General features: G+C 36.3%; 1 protein-coding gene across 6 annotated transcripts in view; it reads right to left on the bottom strand.

Moving 5' to 3' along the window:
- PDE1A (phosphodiesterase 1A) overlaps positions 1-22,730 on the bottom strand; it is a 609,100-nt gene that overhangs the window by 420,589 nt on the left and 165,781 nt on the right. The window contains exons 1-2 of one of the 6 annotated variants that reach the window (XM_071216229.1): positions 22,240-22,531; positions 21,423-21,533 (exon numbers count right to left, since the gene is read on the bottom strand). In XM_071216229.1, the coding sequence (XP_071072330.1) occupies positions 21,423-21,523 (101 nt within the window). In that variant the 5' untranslated portion in view covers positions 21,524-21,533; positions 22,240-22,531. Of the gene's footprint in view, positions 1-21,422; positions 21,534-21,759; positions 22,135-22,155; positions 22,532-22,730 lie in introns of those variants that run through there. The other 5 variants (XM_071216231.1, XM_071216232.1, XM_058300533.1 and 2 more) reach the window with 5 other exon arrangements.

Raw genomic sequence — 22,730 nt, 5'->3', positions numbered from 1 at the left:
CCAATCCTGTAAACGTAGTTCTACATCTGCTCTGAGACTGCACAGAAGTAGATGAACAGAATGCAACAAGATGAAAACACACAGTGGTGCAGACTGATCTCACATTAAATATGTGACCTCAGGTGGATACTCAGCATTGTCCACCAATCTGCTACATTTCTTTATCACTTTTCTATTCTCTGAGATGACTGTTTCACGCCTTCTCTAATAAACTCTTAATTCATTTTACTGAGAAAACAAAAGTAATTAGAGGGAACCATCACTAAGTTTTGCACCAACCTCCTTGCAAATATTCCCACACATTCTGCCGTTCCTCTGCTTCCATGGATGAGTCGCCCCTTCCCTAAATCTAATGTGTCCCCTCACTTCTCACCTGGACATAGGCCGTGAAGTTCTCTTCTCTTTCTCCCTTTTTCTCTCTCATCATTGATGATTCACTCCCCACTGAACTTTTCCCGTCAGCATTCCCTGGTGTGCTTCCTCCTAGGGTTGGTAGCGTTCTGGTTGGCTGGCAATCTTGGTTCCTTGGCTTTCCAATCACATGGTGAGGTCCTCTTCTTTCTCTTCAAGTTCAGTTGACTGCTGGCTTCCTGCTTCTGGCCCCTCCTGTGGCTTTCTCTTTATAAGGCTACCAGTAGTAGGATTAAGATCCAACCTGATTCAGTTCAGGCCAAAACTTAACAAAAAATGACATCTTCAAAAGATCCTATTTACAATACATTCACACCCACAAGACCAGGATTTAAAAAAAAAAATTTTTAATGTAAACTTCATTTAAACTTCAAAAATTAAAGTAACAGGCCAAAAGGCAGCTTAACAATTTATGGAAGCATCATTCTGAAAACTCTGCCTAGGCACGTTTATCTCATTTACTCCTAAAAACAAGCTCAATTGTTTAACCACTATTCAGAAAGGTACATGAATGAGCACAAATTGGATAAGTGGCATGACCAAAATCTACTTGCTAATGAAGAAATGAAGAAAAAATGTTTAATCATATTCATATCTCATAAAACTAAATCCTCTATTATTTTTTTACCTTTAGCATTTACATAGTACCCTCTTGGCCTTTTTGACAAAAATATTACAATATTAATGTTAATATTACTGTCTTTAAGTTCCTTTCATTGTATTTTCCCATGCATCACCATATTCTTAACACCTTGTAGTATATGAACATTCTTGTGTTTATATTATTAACCACAATCCTCATCTATCACCAAAATCACTGTTACATAGGCCCTAGATTATCCTCTGGCTGTCTTTCAATTAAAATTAAGCTCCCTAGGCTACCCCTTTCAGCCACAATCACATTTATATAGCAGCAGTGGTTGCTACAGTCATTATAATGTGCTACAATCCACTCTATCCATTATCACATATTTACAATTGACCTTATTAAACATTCTACATATATTCAGCATCAGCTCCCCCTTGTCAACCCATGTTCTGTCTCCTAGTATTCTATACTCTGTAGTCCAACTCCATAAATTTATTCATCACATTAAGTTCATATCAGTGAGACCATACAATATTTGTCCTTTTGTGCCTGGCTTATTTCATTCAACATAATGTTCTCAAGGTTCATCCATGTTGTCATGTGCTTCTCCAGTTGATTCTTCCTACAGCAGAATAGTATTCCATGTACATATATACCACATTTTGTTTAGCCTTTCATCAGTTGATGGTTGTTTACATCTTTGAGCAATTGTAAATATTGCCAGTTTGAACATCAGTGTGCAAATATCTGTTCATGTCCTTGCTTTCAGTTCTTCTGAATATATTCCAAGTAGTGATATTGCAAGATCATTGGGAAGTTCTATATTTATCTTCCTGAGGAACTGCCAAACTGTCTAGCATGGAGGCTATACCATTTTACACTCCCACCAACAGTAAAGGAATGTTCCTATTTCTCCATCTCCTCTCCAACACTTGCAGTTTTCTATTTTTTTTAGTAATGGTCATCCTGTACAGCATGAAGTGATATCTTGTTGTAGTTTTAATCTGCATTTCCCTAATAACTAGTTTTGTTGAGCATCTTTTCACAAGCTTTTTGTCCATTTGGTCAATCCATGTTACATGATTTCTCCATAACATTTGACACAATTGACACTCCCCCTTCCTTGAAAAACAATCTTCCTTTGATATCTAGGATGCCACAGCTGACTGGTTGTATCCCCGTCCCTTTTCTTCTCTTCCTCCTGACCTCTAAATGTGGGAGTATCTGAGAATTCTGTCTTTTATTTTCTTCTCATTTTTATCTACTTTCACTCCATAGGTGGCCTCACCTTGCCCCATGATTCTAAATACATTCCTATATTGATGACCCCCAAGTTTATATCTCTAAGCACTGATCTCTCATCTGTCCAGCTTTTTATTTATTTGTCAAAACCACTTAAATGTTAAATAGGCATTGCAAAATTTATGAGTTCAAAAGAGCTTTCAATACAATGTTGGGAATACTCGGTTGGCAATATGGCAAGTGAGGGTTGCTGTTTTGGGGATGGATTTAGGGGCCATTCAAGACAGGCGCACCTGGGGCAGGCTTCTAGGGAGTGTGCAAGTGTTTATCTTGCCATAATGTGTTATATCATTGGGTGGAGAACCACATAATTAGCAACAAGATGATGGACTCCCACCCTGGGGAGGCCTGCTATGTTCTCAAATAGAGGGGCTAGAGTCTCTCAAGAACATGGGCAGTGCGTAAAAGGGGAGGACAGACCAGTGTGTCAAGCCCTCAGTGTTGTTGCAAGTAATATGAATCTTATCCTTCAAGGAGTGAAGCCTGGTGGTTGCCAAGGGTCCTAAGGGGAGGGGAAAGGAAGACTAGAATAGATGGAACAAGGGGCTTTTGGGGGTGATGGATACAGGCCATGTTAAATTACATCAAAATTTATAAAAGTGTATGGTCCAAAATGTAAACCATAATCTAAACCGTTGACCATGGTTAGTATCTATGTTTGAATATTTATACATAAGTTGTAACTAACGTACCATCCACATATAAAATGTTATTAATATGTAAAGGGGGAAACTGAGGAGGAGGTTGGGTATTTGGAAGTCAGCATGTAACTTTTCTGTAACCTAAAACTTCTCTGAAGACAAAATGAAAAAGCAAGACACTGGGGAAATAAATGCAAGAAAATGTCACTGTACATATTGGACAACAGATCTTATAGTAATGAAAGGCAAAATGTCAAAAAAAATTTTTAATTAAAAAATTTAACATTATTTTCTATTATCCCAAATTTTTAAAAAATTGTATTTTATTTCTTATTTCTAAAACTATCATTACTATTTCATTTTATTATTGGTTGTGATGGCTATTCCACTGGCTTCATTTTTTTGGATCACAGAAGGGTTACAACTGTGCCAGGGGAGGTTCATTTGTATGGGGTGTCAGTAATGGTGGATACATGGGAGGAAGCTCACCTGGGCATATATATAAGGTATTTAATGTGTTCAAATGTTCATCGGCATTGTCACAGTGGGTGGAGATTCACACAATAACTGAAGGAATGTCGAATTCCCATCCTCAGAAGCTCTGTCACATTTTCTAATGGAACACCAAGAATCCTTGAGTGCAGGGGCAATGACTAGTGAAGGAGGATTGTCCATTGATGGACGCTTAATGTTAATGACTATGCTTATGAATCTTTACTCTTGAAATGGAAACATGGCCTGGTATTATAGGATACCTAAGAGTTGCCTTCTGGGCATCTCCTTGTTGTTCAAATGTGACCAATCTCTGAGCTGAACTCAGCATATAAATATATTACTTTCCCCCCAGAGTGGGGCATGACCACCAGGGATGAGACTCCCTGGCACCAAAGGACCACTTCCAAGCACCAACTAGCAATGCAACTGGTAAAAGACCTTGTATTAGTCAGCCAAAGGGATGCTGATGCAAAATACCAGAAATTGGTTGGTTTTTATAAAGGGTATTTGTTTGGGGTAGGAGCTTACAGATACCAGGCCATAAAGCGTAAGTTACTTCCCTCACCAAAGTCTCTTTGGAGCAAGATGGCTGCCAACATCTGCAACGGTTTAGGCTTCCTGAGTTCCTACATTCCTGGGGCTTGATTTTCTCCAGATTCAAGGTTCCTTTCTTCCTGGGGCTTGCTTCTCTTTCCTCTGTGTGCTGATTTCCCAGGGCTCCAGCTTAAGTCTTCAGCATCAAACTCCAACATTAAAACTCCAACATCAGAAACCCGCCACTCTGTTCTTTGCCATACCTTTTATCTGTGAGTCCCCACCCCTTGGTGGGGACTCAACACCCTAATCATAACTCAATCATGCCCAGCTACAGATCAGATTACAAACATAATCCAATATTTCTTTTTGGAATTCATCAATAATATTAAATTGCTACAGACCTTTACCAAAAGGGGGAAAAAGTAAAGACAAATGAGTTTCTATAACTAAGAGACTTCAAAGTGATTTGGGAAAGCATTCCAGAGGTTATGCTTATGCATATCTCAGCAGGGTCTCACTGACTGCCAAAGTAGATATTACCCCAGACAGCAGGACTCCTGAGACTCCAGAGACATCCGGACACTATAGTCAGGAGAGATAGCTCAGGAGTTTGGTACCTTATCAGTGGGCCTTACTTTGGAATTTATGCTTCCCAGGTGACAGAGGTGAACTCTGTTGTGGTTTCCCTACGCATGGCTCTTCTGTTCTTCTATTTGAATCTATAATTGATACTAAAGTTCATAGGTGTACATCCAAGAGACTTAAATGTTTGGGCTGTCCATGTGCCAGCTAGGCCCCAAATCTCAATTGGGTTGCAACACCTACTCTCCAATTTACTGTTCTCACCCAGGACAACTAACAAGGAGATGATGATGGACAACTACCATACCAAGGAACCGAAAGAGTCTACAACTGCAAGCAAGAGTATTATCCATTGGCCTAAAGGATTGCAGCTATCTCTCAATTAGAGGTGGAGTCAACATCACTATCCCAGAATCCTCAGGATTGGAGAATGAACTATGGACTAAAGTAGACTTACTGGTATTCTACTATAGACTTACTGTGATTCTAGCAATGGAGGAAATTATATCATTGATGTGAAAACAGTGGCCTCTGGAGATTCTGAGGGCAGGGAGAGGCAAAAACAGGTATAATACAGGGACATTTTCAGGACTTGGGAATTGTCCTGAATGACATTGCAATGACAGTACAGGTCATTACATATCTTGCCATAACCAACAGAAAGTGTAAACTACAATGTAAACTTTAATCCATGCTTAGTGTCAATGCTCCAAATATGTTCATCAATTGCAATGAATGTACCACACTAATGAAGGATGTTGTTAATGAGGGAAAATGTGGGAGATGTGTGGAGTGGGGCTTATGGGAATTCCCTTTCATGTAACCTAAATATCTTTTTTAAAGAATAGGTGTAATAGGGTGGCATTTTAGGGACACTGGAATTGTCCTGAATGGTGTTGCAGTGATGGATACAGGCCATTATACATCTTGTCATAACTTTCAAAAATATGTGGGAAAGAGTCTAAACTATAATGTAATCTACAGTCCACACTTAGTGGCAATGCCCCAATATGTTTTGATCAGTTTTAACAGATGTACCACACTAATGAAGGATGTTTTTAGTATGGGAAAGTGGGGAGGGGTGGGGAGTAGGGCATATAGGAATCCCCTACATTTTTTATGTAGCATTTATGTAATCAAAGTATGTTTTTAAAATATAAAAATGAACAAAAATAAAACTAAAAAACAAACAAACAAAACAAAACAAAAGAGTTTTCATTTTTCACAGACACCTTCCACATTTCAGGAAATGGTACAGGTTGACCAGCCCTGCCTGCAACTATCTAAGAACTCTTAAAACAAAAGCGATAAAACAGGCCTTTATTTTTTTTTGTCTTTATTTATTTTTTTAATATTACATTCAAAAAATATAAGGTCCCCATATACCCTTCACTCCTCCCCCCATAGCAACAATCTTCTCCATCATCATGAGACATTCATTGGATTTGGTGAATACATCTCAGAGCACTGCTGCACCTCATGGTCAATGGTCCACATCATAGCCCACACTCTCCCACATTCCATCCAGTGGGCCATGGGAGGACATACAATGTCCGATAACTGTCCCTGCAGCATACCCCAGGACAACTCCAAGTCCAGGCCTTTAAAAATAACTTATTTTGGCAGTAAAACCTGGCCTGACCTAAATCATTTGGCAGCAAAACTTGACCTGAACTAATAAGAGAACTTTTATTTCATTTATTTAAGTAAACACTTACATGTTTAGCTGCAGAAATATTCATGGAGCATGTAGCAGTTCGAAGATTTTATGGACCCCAGAAAATCTTGTTCTTAAAGCTAATCCATTTCTGTGTGTAAACCTATTGTAGATGGGATCTTTTGATTAAATTACCTCAGTTAAAGGCCTTTGATTAAACCGTATGCCCCAGGGTGGGCCTTAACCCTCTTATGTAGCCCTTTATAAATAGAGGAATAAAAAACCCAGACACAGAAAAAGACTACAGAGACAGAGAGGAACCCAGAAGCTGAGAAAGAAGGCCCCAGGAGCCAGAAGCTCAAATCAGTGGAATACAGAAGTTAACAAGAAGTCACATTAGCCAGAAGCTGAAAGCAATGAGGACCAGAGAAGAGGGGAGAGAGAGAAGATGCTGCCATATGTCTGATTGCCCACAGTTGCAGCCCCAGGAGAAAGGATCTTGTGATGATAACTTAATTTGGACACTTCCACGGCTTCAGAAATGTAAACTTTTAACCTAATAAATTCCCACTGTAAAAAGCAACCCATTTCTGATATATTGCTTTTGGAGCTTTTAGCAAACCAAAACAGAAGGCCACTCCAGGGCCTTCCAGGATATTTGGTAATTTGTGTAATAGGGACATATTAACTTTCTAAAATCTGAAAAATTCTTAATTCAAGTCACATCTGAGCCCAAGGATTACTGATAAGAAATTGTGGATCCAATTGTACAGGATAAACACACAGACACATTCACATTCACAAAACAATGCATTAGACCCCATTCTTTTCTTTCTTTATACACCCACATCCAATTCATCATTGAGTCCTTTCAGTCAAATACTTCTCACCACCCCAGGTAAAACAGTCATCAAAGCTACCAAATCTTCACGTGGACAACTGCCATAAACTCCTAATCCAGCTTCTTATTTCCAATCTGGCACCTCCCCTCAGTGTTATTTTTCACACAATGGCCAAAAAAGTCTTTTAAATCATAAGTCAGAGTCCTTTGCTTACCTCTTCCAAAGCCCCATTGGCTTTATTGCTGGGAATAAAATCCTTGTTTCTTGCCATGGCCTGGTGTTCCTTTGATGATCTGACTTCTGCCTTTCTCTCTTCACTCATCTCTTCTACTATTTCCCTCATCCAGTGTGCTCCAGTCCTACTGGCCTTGCTGCTGCTTCTTAAACATGCCAAATGTACCTTGCTTCCTTCTGCATGGAATGCCATTACTCAGGCTGTGGCATAATGGACCCCCCACCTCATCAATGTCCATCTTCACAAGTCACTGCCTCAGGAAGTCAATTCCTGGTCATGCTCTCTCAAATAGCTACCTTTGGTCCTTCCAAGCCTTCTATGTCACCTCATCCTGTTTGTTTTTCTTAAAATTACATTACATATTTATTTGTTTGCTTGTTTATCATCTATCTTCACCAACAAAATGTAAGCTCCCTAAAAGCAGAGATCTTGTCTGAACTGTTTATCAGTATATTCCTGAGGCCTAGAATAATGCTGGCACGTAATAATATTTTTGTGCCTAGTAAATACTCACTGAATGAATTAATAAATGAAATTGTATTTATATGCCAACTGAGTTGGGTTAAACTTCTAGTCCTGCTTTTCAAAGTTTCTCAACATTTTTATATATCCGTATAGTCTTGGTGGACTTAAGCTACAACTTTCTTTTATTCTGACTTTCATTCTTAAACTAGTTCTAATCAGTGAGTAAGATTACCTTAGTTTGAGTCACACTGGGTAAATTAGTGTTTACTACTATACCCGTAAACATATACTTAAGAAGAGTTTTGTTTTTTTTTAATTCCTTGCCTGGAAACTTAAACACTTCTTTTTCTATAGTCCTTAAGATTACTTGGCAACATGTTCCTAATTCTAAGATGCTTCAAGGTGATTCCATATCTATTTCTTGTTTTCCAGGTGCTATAGTTATCTGCAGATCAATTACTTTGTCTGTGGGTCTAATTATTAAAAAAATGGTTATTATGCTATTTTCAGTACAAAATTAGAAATCAAAGAAAAAACTATAAAGGTAAAAAAGAAATCATTTTAACTCCATATTTTATCACTTTCATTTTTTAAAAAATAAAACATTCGTGGTAAGGAATAAAAATATTGTATTATAATATACCATGTACAATAGAAAGTATATATAATAAAGCCATTTGGGGACTAATGCCAGGGAGTCTTTAATCCCTTAAACTGGATATTAATATTTTAGTTGTAAATAACATTTTGGAACATTCTCAGATATTAAGCATATGTGGTATCCTTAATCCATGACTCCATTTTGGATAGATGAATTATCTTTTAGAGAAAGCATATTTTATTACCAAAAGGGTAAAAAGTCTCCTATCTAAAATTGTTACACATTTTGCCAGTATTTATTCCTAATTGAAATGTGTTTCACATGACAAGATGAAGTCAGAGAACAAAAATATTAAATGACAGTTTGAAAATGGAGGCTTTAGTTCAAGCCTCATCACTTACCTAGAAATTAAACAACTGTTAAAATTGTCAAACCACATTGTAAAACTTCAAGATTACCTTGCTTTATTCTGATACATTTCTCTGTGAGGACTCATGAAAAGAAAAGATTAGCTAGTCTTCAATTCATTAGAGTACAGAAAGCTAATATTAAAGTATTTAGCCTGATTGCCTCCAAGTTCAGTCAGCCTATCTCCTCTGACATTACAGTTCGGAAACTTCAACAGGCAATTAATTCTCACAGAATATACTGCAGTCTCCACTCACTAAGAATTCCCTAGGCTGCAAGGCCACATGAAGCCAGAACATTCACTAATCCCTGAAGGATATTTTCAACACACTCCTCATTATTCAACTACATTGTGAAACAGAAATTTAAATTTTCCTAGGATACAAGTGGTAGGGAAATTAGGAAATGAGAATCTTGTTACAGAAAGTTCAGACTCCTGGTCAACGTTTACATTCCCTCCTTTCTGCCATGGATTTATCTGAAGACCACTTTTACTTCAGATTTATTATTTGGAAGACAAATTGTCTTACACCTAGCTGTACTACAAAAGTAAATTGCAACAACTACCATTTTTAGGTGCTTACTCTGTGCAGATACAGGGCCTGGACACTGACTGGATTATTTTGATTCCTTACTAGAATCATCAGAGACTTCCACTGTCTCTGATAGCTGTATTCTCAACAATCTTTACTGGTCAGGTTTTTCTGATACCTATTCTCTTTCTTTCTCCAGAAATAGCTCAAATTTCGACCATAAAATTTTCTTGACTTTCTAGGCTGAGCTAATTTTGGCATTGAACAACTATAGCTTTTACTAGCTGTACCATACAGTTATCACACGTTGTCTGAATACATTTTTTTGTTATATAAAATGGTTTATAAATTCTTACTCATGCCATGTACTAAGCTAGACACTTAAGATACAATAAATAGCAGAAAAGTTCTATCTGTCCTTCTTATTACCTCAAGGAGAGGGAGAAGGATTACCAAGAAGAAAGAAAAGCAGAACAATTAACTGGACAATAGCAATAAAACATGAAGTGTAATTAAAGAACTTAGGAGTGTTGCCTACTCTAGTCTAAGATAATTGTAAATATTTTTGCTCTGAACCTAACAGATATTCTGATTATGCCCCAACTTTCCCACCAGGTCTTACAAAACTCAGTTTTGACAAGGTCACTTTCAAAGATAATTCCCCTTTACCAGCGCATACTTATTTTTCACCAAATTTAAATTCAGAACATTTTCTCCAAATTTCTTCTCCTATTTTTTGAGAGAAGAATTTTCCAGACACTTTTCTCCTTACCAAATAAGAGTTCTGGTTTAGTATAAACTATAAAGCTGTTACTCTACCTATTAAACGAGAGAAGTCAACTAAGAATTTTTTCAATACATTGAAAAATTGCTGGAGATTTCTGTAGCAGAAAAATGGTAATTGTAAGTTTTGAAACGACAACTATTTTATATGAACTATAAATTATGTAGACAAGACAATATACGGTTTCAAAAATAAATGTAAGTACTATTTATTTTATATTATCAAACGAATTGCTTAAGGAACAAAGAAAGGGGAGGGGAAAAAAGAATTGGATAGATTTCTTTCTGATCAGGTCAACATGGTAAAGAAAAGGATGAATGATAATATAAAAATAATATAAAAGGTGAAAAATTATACAGAATTGTAGAATTAAGTTGATAAAAACTTTGTTTAAGATAGCACCATTTTACAATGGTTGGTTATGCATTGCCTGCTCACCAAGTGGAGATAACCAAATAAGTACCCATATATTCATACAGGCAGCAGTAATTTGTTTTCATAGATGTTACTTCCTCAGGTGAACTCCCTAAAAATTAGCTAAGCATAACCATTGTATCCAGGTGATACACAAAATCAGCTCTTACCTGCTAAATTTCTCATGTATTACTTCTCTGGTTTCCACTAATTCTTCTCCCTACTACTTTAGTTCTCTAGCTCTCATTTTTCCCATCCTGTATTCCTTTGAATGAATCAAAAACTAGCAAATGTTTCAGAGCTCATGAACGTAAAAATTGAGATCACTGTTTTCTTACCCTCTCCTACATTTGGAAGATGCTCTTACACTGAAGTGGTTCAGATAATAGAAGAACTATGTATGTGGGGAGGAACAAGATGCCACATCACTTTCTCCTTTTTATTTGTGGTTGCAAACAAGAGGCCTAGAAGTCTGGAAACTGGGCCTTCCCATGGCCCTGTGTGACCTGTTGTCAGGGCAACTGGATGCGTAGGGATCCCTGGCCTTCCCAGAGCCTGTTGTCAAGGTAACAGGATATGAACTATCTCTTTCTTATATAACTATGCCGTTTCCCTGCCTTACTCTATGTTTCTCTTCTATTTGGTGGGAAATTATATTTGTTCACAGAAATCCAAGAGCAACACAACTTCAATGCACAGGCCACCAAGAGAGCATGTGTTGGAAGAAATATTGTAACTGTAAACATTGCCATTGATACAATTGCTTGTGTAAATAATGTGAAGAACATCAGTTTTTATTTTCATAAGCTCTGAAACATTTGCTAAGTTTTCATTGGGTCAAATGAATAAATGAAAGGAGATGATGAAATGGAGAAAGCATAATACTAGTAGGTAGAAAAAACTGTGGAAACTAGAGAAGTATTTGAGCAACGTAAAGACTAGGAGCTGATTTAGAGTGTATTACAGTCAGCTTTTGTTGTGAAACAAACTACCCTTAAAAGCTTGGTAGCAGAAAGCAATAAACATTTATTAGTTTCTTGCAATTTTGAGGAAATTGGGTGGTTTAGAATGACCTAACTCACATATCCAGTGATTGATCATCTGGTTGGTTTAGAAGTCCCAAACTGGAATGGCTATCTCCTCCAACCAGTCATCCTCCAGTAGGCTTGCTGGTGTCAAAGAGGAGCAAGAGAGCAAGTTCCAGTATGCAAGCCCTTTCCATTATTCTGCTTGCATCATATTTTCTAAGGTTTCATTGGCTATGAAAGACTGTGGATGCAGGAAGTCATGAACAAATTGGGGCTGTTACTGCAACAGTAAGCCACAGTAGGAATAAATTCTGGAAAATAGCTGTTTGGAAAACTTGAAGTATTAAAGCAAAGATTTGCTATTTATTAAGAGCTTTACATATATAAAGACTCTTGTTCATACTGGAACTATTTGGCAGTACTGGAGATTGAGAGCTTTGAAGGTTAGAAAGGATCTCCCAAATCCATGTACTAAGCATCTCCAAATGCATGCTAAGATGCAGGAAAATTCTGTGTGTGCTTCTAAGTGGTTTATTTTCTCATTGGGAAATAAAGCAGAACAAACTCCATTAGGATGATTTTTCTAAAACAAACAAAAGGGAGAAAGATTCTGCTTGCTTTACTTCAGGAAATATATGCTTAACTTCCTTCATAACAAGAAGAGAAGAGGCAGCATAAGAAGAATAAAATGCCTTGTTTTATTCGTTACAACTCCTGGCTTAATTGACTGGTAATAAAGATCTTCAGGAATAGACATTAAGAAGTTGCTACTGAGCAGGATTTTCTCTCTCTGTTCTTTGGGAAACCAAAGACCAAATAAATTAGAATTACTTGGTAGTGATCCAAGCTCTGAAGGGGAAAGAGGTTTTAGGAAAAGTCAGAGTCCCTTTCAGATATCAGCTAAACTCATTGCTTAAATAAATTAATCAAAGAGATAATGGTAGGGTATGCCCTAGAGAAGGAGAGAAACAGAACTGGGGAGTTTCTAACATCTAAAGCATATGCCAAGTGATAACTCCTTTGGTGTTCAGTTTGAGTATGCAGAACTAGGCAAACAGATGGCAGGATTGTAAAAAATTCTAAACAAGAGAACAGTTTTTAACTCCTGAAATGTCAAGTTTTATAGTGAGCCTTGAGTGTTAAGTGGAATTATCTAAATTAGTATCAAATGGCATACATATAAGCCAGGAACCTGGTCTTTCCCTTACTAATTATGAAATATTAGTCAAGCTATTTGTTTGGAAGTTTGGTTTTTCATAAGAAAATTAGTATAATTGTGCCTAACTATATAAATCAAAAGAAAAAACTTTTAGAAATTATTCAGCACAAATTTAATTATAAAACATTATTAGTACTATTATTCAATTATGAGGTAAATTTTTAAAGTTTAAGCTAATCACTGTGATTGATGGCCTAAGTTGTTAAGTTTTGCTTATGTTTTTCCAATACACTTTCTTTTCAACCAGTCTCAGAAAGCCAGTTTTAAGTGGACACTGGAGCTGAGAGATTTTACTGCCTTTTCCTGACTCATTATAAACTTATTTAAATAACTATAATATGATACAAACAAAAACAAAAAAAACACAACTAAATAATTATAATATCAAAATTTTGCCAATCAACAATTATCTGCCATGATTAATCACTATCTGGGCCTATGAAGGAAAAATTTCTGTTTTTTAATATTTTATAAAATAAAATATAATCTTTTTAAAAACCTTCAAGAAAATATAGCTTAAAAGGAAACCAAAAGTATCATAGTATCATGTTTCATTTATATGCCTTTAGTGACCTATTATCACTTTTACATACTTCTTTAATTTTAAATAATTATTCATGCCTTATACTTGCCCAGATCAGATATATGGACTACTTGATTTCCATGGGCCTTTAACACTACCATCTGTTTAATGATAAAGTTTCTCTCAACCAAAAGGCCTAAAGCTGTCCTTTACTGAATGGGAATCAGACTAGCTCAAATATTTACATTTGACTGGCTAATTGAAATATGTCAGATTAAAGAGCAAAATCTAATAATGTAAGAGAAATATATTTTCTGAAATGGATATGCAAAGGGAAGGCCTATAGGACATGACAGCGGTTGTGCACAAGTCAACTCCATGCCCATGCTGGAATAATGAAAGGGATAGAGAATGGCTTTCAATCCATAGTGCCCCAGGAATCTAGTCTATCCCTAGGTCATACATAATTATAGAAACCTAAAATTTATTCTAAGGACAGTGTAAGACGCTGAAGTAAACATGCTGAATCCCTCAAGGCAGTTCTATAAATGAAACTCTCAAGGTATGACCAGCTACCTCTCTTCCTCAGCTCTTCCTCCCCTCAGAGTCCTCTCTCCTGCCCCGGGAAATATAAGACCTGGAGTATAATAGTTCTGGGGAAGAGAAGCCCAGAGACACTCCCACTGAGCCAAGGGAAAGCCTTCTTTCCACATCTTGACAATCCTGTTCTTCCCACTGATGCCAATAACAAAAGTACTTAGAAAAAAATAGATTTCTGTGTTTGGCTATAATATTAGTAATAATAATAATGGTAACATCTAAGATTTCTTGACTCATTCTAAGCAGTTTACAAACATTAATTTATTTAATTTTCAACAACCTCCTATGAGATAGCTAATAATATTATTGAGGAAACTGGGGCATTAAAAAGTCAATCAACTCAGTAAAAATCATATAGCTGTTAAAAGGTTGAACTGGAATAGACACAAGAATGGATAAAATTACAATAATACTGATGATAATTAAAATGTTTTGAGAACTTACTGTGGGCCAAGTACTGTGCTATATTCCTTACATACATCACCGTATTTAATTTTCACTGTTATTTTGAGTAATATACAGATTCCCAGTTCCTAACATTTTCTTGTCCACTAGAAAAGCCTTCCAGGCCTCACCTTGCAACTTTCTACATTATTTCATAGAGGGAGAGGAAGAGCAACTCTTTGGTGAATTGTGGAAAAGGAATGGGCCTGAGGATGCAAACTGTCCTTTGTGGAGGGTGATGGGGGGGACTTTCTGCTTGTAGAAAGCATAGTCTCATCTCCTAGAGGACATGAGGTGAGTTTAGGAAGGGAGATTTTGTCCTCTGCTGGGAGGTCTGACATTTGGAGGGGTAAGGAGTAATTTGAATTCAGAGGAATTCTGGCTTATTCAACTGCACATCAAATTCACATCCTCCAATTTAATACAAAATCCTCCAAATAATACAATTTAAACTTATATTAAACTTGATTAATACAAGTTTAATCAGCAATAAAGCTGACATTTTTATCGTCATCTACTGGGCTCCTAAAATATCCCTCACTTAATTCTCAACTTAGGCAAGAATTAGAAGGATCATTCATTAGTCCTCCTCTCACCCCAGCATCTTATAAGATAGGTATTATCTCAATTTTTCACAGTTGCAGCTGAATATTCTCCTAAAAAATTTATACCCGACTACCCAAAATATCGTCCTTGAGTAACTCACAATTATATCACCCATATTTTCTTCAAGTATCTTCTTGCCCCATGTATTACTCAGCCAAAGTGGTACTGATGCAAAATACCAGAAATTGTTTTGTTTTTTTAAATGGTATTTATTTGGGGTAGGAGCTTACAGATAACAGACCATAAAGCATAAGTTACTTTCCTCACCAAAGTCTATTTCCACATGTTGGAGCAAGATGGCTGCCAACATCTGCAAGGGTTCAGGCTTCCTGGGTTCCTCTGGGTTCAGCTCCTATGTTTTCTCCACAAGGTCAGCAGTAGACTACCAAGCAAATGGTTCTGTCTCTCTCCCAAGGGCTCCAGTTTAAGACTAGCATCAAACTCTAACATCAAAACTCCAACATCAAAAACCCTCAACTCTGTCCTTTGTCATGCCTTTTATCTCTGAGTCCCCACCCCTTTGTCAACACCCTAATGACGACGTAGCCTAATCAAATCCCCAATCATAACTCAATCATGCCCAGGTACAGACCAGATTGCAAACATAATCCAATATCTATTTTTGGAATTCATAGCTATGTCCAACTGCTACACCCTATATTAACGTGCTTTTTATTGTTTGTTTCCTCTACTAAAATACATGTTCCTGTGCTTAAAATAGCATCTGATATGGTAGACTGTGAATATTTGTTGAATGAGTGAATGAATGATGAATAGAATAAGTGGATTTTATGGATTAGGAAAGTGAAGTTTAGGGAAGTTAAGGTTTCCACAGTCTCTCTATTAAAAAGCAGGTGGTCTTAGAAAATATTTGACCAATTCTAGAGTTTAATTTCTTAAATTTTAAAAGTGTTCCACCACAATAAAACCCAGATCAGAGCATAATACCAAAATTGATGGTCTGAGCATGTACAGTCTATAAGGCAGAGTTAGAAGGATGTACAGTGAGTTATTTAATGGCTGAGGATAACGAGTAGCTTATGGTAATATACCATAGAATGGCAGAGGATCAGACCCATTTCTAGGGATTGTGTGCATATATTGAGGACAGGGTAAGATTCATCATGTCAATTAAGCATTCTGTTATTCTAATTTAGAAGGCCTGTATTCATTTCCTATTGCTGCTGTAACAAATTACCACAAATTCAGGGGCTTAAAACAACATAGATTTATTACCTTACAATCCTGTAAGTCACAAGACTGACACAGATTTCACTGAGCTAAAGCCAAGATTTTGGCAAGACTGCATTCCTTCCAGAGGCCCCAGGGGAGAATCTGTTTCCTTGCTTTTTCCATATTCTAGAGGATGCCCACATTCTTTGGCTGGTGGCCCCTTCCTCCATCTTCAAAACTACCAAAGAATATTTGAGTCCTCCTTTGCATCATTCTGACCTCCTCCTCCCTCCCCCTTCCACTTTTAAGCACCCTTGTGTATCTTTGGGCCCACCTAGCAAATCCAGGATGACCTACCTATTCCAAAGTCAGCTGATTACCAAGCTTAACTCCAGAGGCAACTTTAATTCCTCCTTGCCATGTAAAGTAACACATTCACAGGAATAGGATATGGACAATTTGGGGGAGAATTATTCTGTCTACTACAATGCCCATGGACTGCATCTTAAGAAGCACACTCAAGGTTTTCTCTTTGTGATCTTTCTAGGTAACTACTCTGAAAATGTCCTCTATTTTTTTTGTTTTGGGAGCAAGATGAATAAAAGCATTAGAGCTAGGCAAATCTGTGTTCTACGTTACTAGCTGTGTAGCCAACCAAGAATACTTCTTGAGATCACTGGCAGGGAGTAAATAAGAATTCAAATGTATTGTACCTGGATGTATGATAAGTAGATTCTACTTCTTGTCACCTTTTTCACCCTCATTCCAGTTGTGACTCTCTCTCCACTTTTCCAACCTGGTTTTATGCCTGATTTTAAGTAGTCTTACTAACCTAATTTTCTATCAAGAGCTACTATATGATTCAGAATTGCATCCATTCATTGAATGATTAAAAATATTCATTATGTTATCTCCTGTGTACCAGGTACTGTACTAAGGGCTGGGGACCCAAGAACACACACTGAACATGGCTCTTGCCCTCACTACTTGTGATCCATTAGGGAAGGCACACTTTGTATGAAAAGAAAAGTTCAGGTTACTTTACATACCCACTACAGGTTACTTTACATGCCCACCTAGTATGGGGTATCAGGAAGGATTTCTATTGCAAGCGATAGATGGATATTTTGGAGCATTTCACCCAGGTCCCTATCAGCATTTTGACTTGGGCTATTCCTCTTGCTAAAGTATTGTCCCCAGCAGTGCAGGATATGTTGGATGCCTGGACCCTGCTGCATAAATATACTAAAACACACTGCAGTCACTGCAACAACTAGAGACATCGCTACATATCTCCAAAAGGCACAAAGGAGCAGGTGATCCATGACTGAGAGAGGAAAACAAAAGGAAGTAGTTCCGTTAGGAAGAGAGAACAATGTGAGCAAAGGCAGATAAGCGGGAAGCAACATTTCTTCTGGCAACCTTGGGACTGGCTGGGTGGTGGCCACAGAAGAGAGATATGAGAGGCAGCTCCATGAGAGGCGGTCAAGCTGGTACAGAGACTGGGTTAAGGATGCTGAGCTTTGGCATGAGGGTAAAGAAGACTTTAAAGAGTTTTAAGCAGGAAAGAAAAAGGATCATATTTGCTTCTTATCTAAAGTACTGCTTTATCCCAAAGTACAATTCCAGTTTGGGAGTATAATGTTAATAGCTCCTGTCATTTAAAAAAAAATTCTGACAATTTTTATTCTAAGTATGGGTTTCTACTACATCTTCTTGTACTTGGAGTGTGGGCTTCTTCATTTGGGAACTGCAAACACACACTGCCCTCTTCAATAATAATACCTCATTGAAATACCTAAAAGTTGTCATATACAGTTCTTCGTTTCTTTTTCACTTTCTGCTTCTCTACATTTTATCTCTCCACTCATGGTGATCATGCTTACCACCAATAAAGGAGGAAAAAGTGCAGCTTAATTTAATGTCTTCCAACTATTGCATTCACAATTCCACATCTTAATATCTGGATATTTATCTGGATTCGGAGAGTATTTGTACATGTAAAATTAATTATAGGGGTTTAAATTCATTTCTAACTATGAAATTATGTTCTGGTCCTAAATTTATAAAAACTGAAGGAACTGGTGATAAGTATTATGAAGTGGTGAATTTTTTATGCATTTTTTTTTCAATAGTTGCTGATTTTGAACAGTTTGAACTTTTATCTTTTCTGTTGAGCAACTGAGTACATTACTAGAAGTACTTTAGGACCCAAAGTCACAAGAAACCTGCAAATCAGAAACTTCATCAGTTTCTGATGAGATGACAGAAGGAATGGGAAGTAACCAGAAGTGTTTTCCAGGCCCTAAACTACTGATAACATAAGGACGAGTACAAGATCTCATTTTAAATATAATTTATGGACAATACGAAGACATAGTCATTTGTTAATATTTCTACCATCATAAATGGTGAGTCATCATGTAGAATATAAATTGTCAAACTGAGTGACAAGTTAGTAGTAGAGATGGATTAAAGAAAGATATAGAAAAATTTGTAATTCTAAAAAGAAAGTTAATAGAATAAAGCATAGAAGTGTATATCAAAATGGGGTAGGAAAATGTTTCACCTTTGTTCTCACAAAGGAATAAGAGATTTCTTCGCACAAAATTTTATTATGGTGTCTTAATTAAATATTATCTGAAGGAGATTTAAAAGGAGTTCAATGAAAGAAACCAACAAAAAAGGTAGAAAAGAATTGATGTTTTAATCTAATTTACCACGTTACAAAATTAAGAAATAATTTCTGTGGACTCAGAACAGTATCCTAAAATGTCTTATTATATAGCAGTGCTTATAAAAGATTTTTCTAAATATCTGTTCTGCCTGTAGGAGTTCATGATTTCCATGTTTAAAAGGTACAATTGAATAAACATTACTTTAATTTCATCTTTGTCTCCATTTTTGTTTAACCTCAAAAATTTACATATTGGTAAGGCGGACTCCTCATAATCAGTGCATTTGTAAAATTAGAAATATTAAATGATCAAAAAATCATTTTCCAAATATCTAAAGACCTGCATTGAAATTATTTTGCCAAAACTAAGAAAATTATTGCAAAATTGTTTGGTAGCTTTGTGAGTAGCATTTTAATTGCCAATATTTAAAAGCATAATTCTAGGACTTGCAAATTTGATAAGCTGAAATACTGTTTGAGTCAATATTGCATTTTAAATAGGCAAGAAAATTTCAGCAATGGAATAGGAGTCCCTCATGTCACTGCTTTGAATGCAGACTGCACAAAAGACCATAATTAAACAATTTGGTTGTCATTAGTCATGCAGATTTTAGATTTAGAGCCTCTTGTTTTGACAATTCTAAACCTAGAATACGGGAAATGTCTTAAGTCAAAGTACAAGTTAAAGCAATAGTGCCAAAATGCAAATTTTGTCTTTCTTTGATGCAAAAGCTATCAGTGAGTTCAATCAGTTTGATAATAATGATTTTTTTAAATCTGGCTAGTTCAATATTTTTTTCCTAAATGGTCATTCAGTGACTCTATGTGAATACAATTCAAAATTTATTTAAGATGTGCATATAATAATATGTTTTACATCAGTGTTGAGCATCAAGTCGTGAGGATTTACTATTGAATGACTCCACTACCCTCTCCTGAAGTAAAATGACAGGTGGACCTTCGAGATTGATCGATAAAAACAAAAGTCAGATAACTTTGCCCTGAACGTTAGATGAAAACAAAATCACTTATCAAATCTCTTAAAGACGTGTGCATAAATCTGCCACTATACATCTTCATACATTCAAGTAACTATAGAAAAATATAGCAAAATAAACAAAACAAAAAACATTATCCCACTAAAGGGGAAAGAAACATAAAATAGGTTATAATATGATATATAATTGTTCTGGGATAGTCATCCACTCATTAGATTAGGACACAAAGCATCTATGACTGATAATGTTTAATTTGCATCGACACTAATTAATTTTGTGAGCTATAATTTGCTTTTAAGAGATTACTTATTTCCCTAGAGAATCACCTCTTCCAAAAGCTGTAATTTCTAACGTTTCTATGAATCTTGGAAGCAGATTTCTCTCTCTAACTCACTTAAATGATGTAAAGATGACTTCCTTTATAAAAGTTATTCTCTGTTGAATGTTATTTGCATTATTGGTATTCTTTTATAGCAGTAGACTATAATGCCATGTATTACTTCAAGTGACAGAAAACTGTATATAGCAAACTATTTAAATAAGTAAACACCATTAAATAAATACAAATTGAGGAAAGTTGAAGGGATGTTTAACTCTAAACAAAGTTAAAATAATTTATAATTTTATCCCTTAAAAACATTATATATCAAAAATCAACACCAAATGTACTCAGATGCTACATTTTCCAAAGTAGTATATAAAAAGAGAGCATTAGAGATATGAGTCCTAGAAAATTTCTATTTCACATAGTGCTGGATTCCTTTAGCTATTATTATAGAAAAGCAAATATATTTTCCTTTGATATTCTGAAAATATGCTAAACAATTATAAAGATCTTTAAATATTCATACGTCATATTTTTATCTACATGTTAAGTCTTATTTTTAAAATATGTAGTAATTAAAGGATGTAAGCATTGTATGCTGGAACACTAAATAAGAATTACAGTATACACAGCAAAAATAATTTTTTTAATGCTTAAATGTTTAAATAGCAATTTGCATAGCAGTACAATCAAAGTTTCACTTGAAATAAGCACAACTCTTGAATCATCTTAATAAGGGCTTCTTTCTACCATGTACTATTTTGTGTTCCCTTAGAATAAGTGAACTGATTAAAGGCAAAACTCTCCAAGAAGTTGTAAATGCCGCTAATATTTTTGCCACGTAAATATATTTTTCATATAGAAATATTATTTAAGGCATAGAAACTTAGCAAAATGAGGTATAAATGTCAATTATCACATTAACCTTGTCCTTACTTTCAAAATGTAAGCACACAGAAATAAATAACAGTTGTAATCTCTCTACTTACCTGAGGAAAATTTTATTTCTGTAAGTAATCTTTTCTAGTTACTTTTCTGCATGTCTAAATCACATATCTAAACAACATGTAGAGAATGTATAAAAGAAGTTATGTAGTATGACAGTGAAATGGACTTCTCAGAAACAACTTTCTTTACATTAAACATGTAGGTGCAAAAATTATACATCTTTCAAGCAAGTTGCTAGCTGAGAATGACACATTTTCTTTTTATGCAAAAATATTTCTGAAGGAAAAGCTAGTCCACAAAGGCAGCTAATATCAACTAGTCATGATAATAGTCAAATCCTTTTGGGGAAAATAAAAACACAGAATAAAGCAAAGCGCTTACTCACATTCCTTTCAGCCGTTGCCACATTTTTTCAGTCTGTTCTCCTATAAGATACTTAAAAGTGGTGTTTTCCAGTTCTTCAGTTTCTGTAGCTGTAGACCCCATGATGATGTTCCTAGGGCAATACAGTCACAGTCAGTTTCAGTGGCTAGGACAAGCATTCCTCAGTCCTCTACAAATCTCAAAGTGTGATACAGTAGCATCTCTTATCTATCAAAAAATTGCAGATTCACAAAGCTGAGGGAAGCCTCTGCCAGAATTGCTATTCACTTTGACAGGCACATCCACGCTCACCACACCACCCCCCTCAAGCATACAGCAGTATAAACAGTTTCTCTGACCTCACAGGAACAATCCACACGTGTGAGCCTGCTACTGTACTACTGACCAACTGAGTGCTTAAGCTCTCCCCGAAAGCAGCTCATTTGTGACTGGTCTGTGCACTGAAGCACATCAGAATGCCTACAGTTTAGAGACTGATTATGCACAAGAGAAACATGAATGACTTTTGCACTCCAGAAGAAGCTGAATTCCTCTCTACTAACGGAAAGCAGGCAGAATGTAATAAGAAAACAGATGGTAGGAACCGGTAGCAGCAGCAGCACCCTGAGAATAAAGTGCCTGTTTAAATGCCAAGGTTTTTGTCTCTGACTGACCTGGAACCAACACTTAAAAATATAACATGCTCTAACAACAAATGAATGACAAGAAAGAGAAAATAATGTATAAAGCCATACAGAGGACAGACCACAGAGCTCCACAGGTTGGTTGTTACTGAAAGAATATGTACATCAACTGATGCTGTATTCATGCTTATTCACCTTCTCCTAGCAACTCCACACAGTAGATAACTGCCAATTTAACCCGCACAAAAACGTGGCAGCTGCACACAGCCTGCTCTGCGAATCCTTCAGGGATTAAAAAATAAACAAGATGAAACTAATGTGTATGCATGTGTGTGCGTGTTGAGGGAAAAAGGAGAGCGGTGCGTGTGTTCCTGTATGTGTATGAGAGAAAGAGAGAGAGAAGAAAAATTGATGCTGTACTGCTTTTGCATTTTAGAAGAGAAACGAGAAAGTGGACATAAAAGGAATCAAAACTGAATCATCTGCCAGGCTCTCAACACATGGCAAGCATTCTTTGAAATAAGCACAGACCCTGATCATGAGCTCCACAACAGCTATTGCTATATGCAGGCTGCTAAGAGAAACATCTATTTCAAAGCATATCTCTTCTTGTTTGTTTGCACACCAAGATGTAGATTTTATTCCTCCCTACAAGAAAACTTGCCTGTTTCCTTGAGGTTTAAGGT

This window comes from Dasypus novemcinctus, chromosome 7, assembly GCF_030445035.2.
Source record: "Dasypus novemcinctus isolate mDasNov1 chromosome 7, mDasNov1.1.hap2, whole genome shotgun sequence".
NCBI classification, from domain to species: Eukaryota; Metazoa; Chordata; class Mammalia; order Cingulata; family Dasypodidae; genus Dasypus; species Dasypus novemcinctus.
The sequence above is the reverse complement of the archived record's forward strand: the minus strand, read 5'-3'. Positions and strand labels throughout refer to the sequence as shown.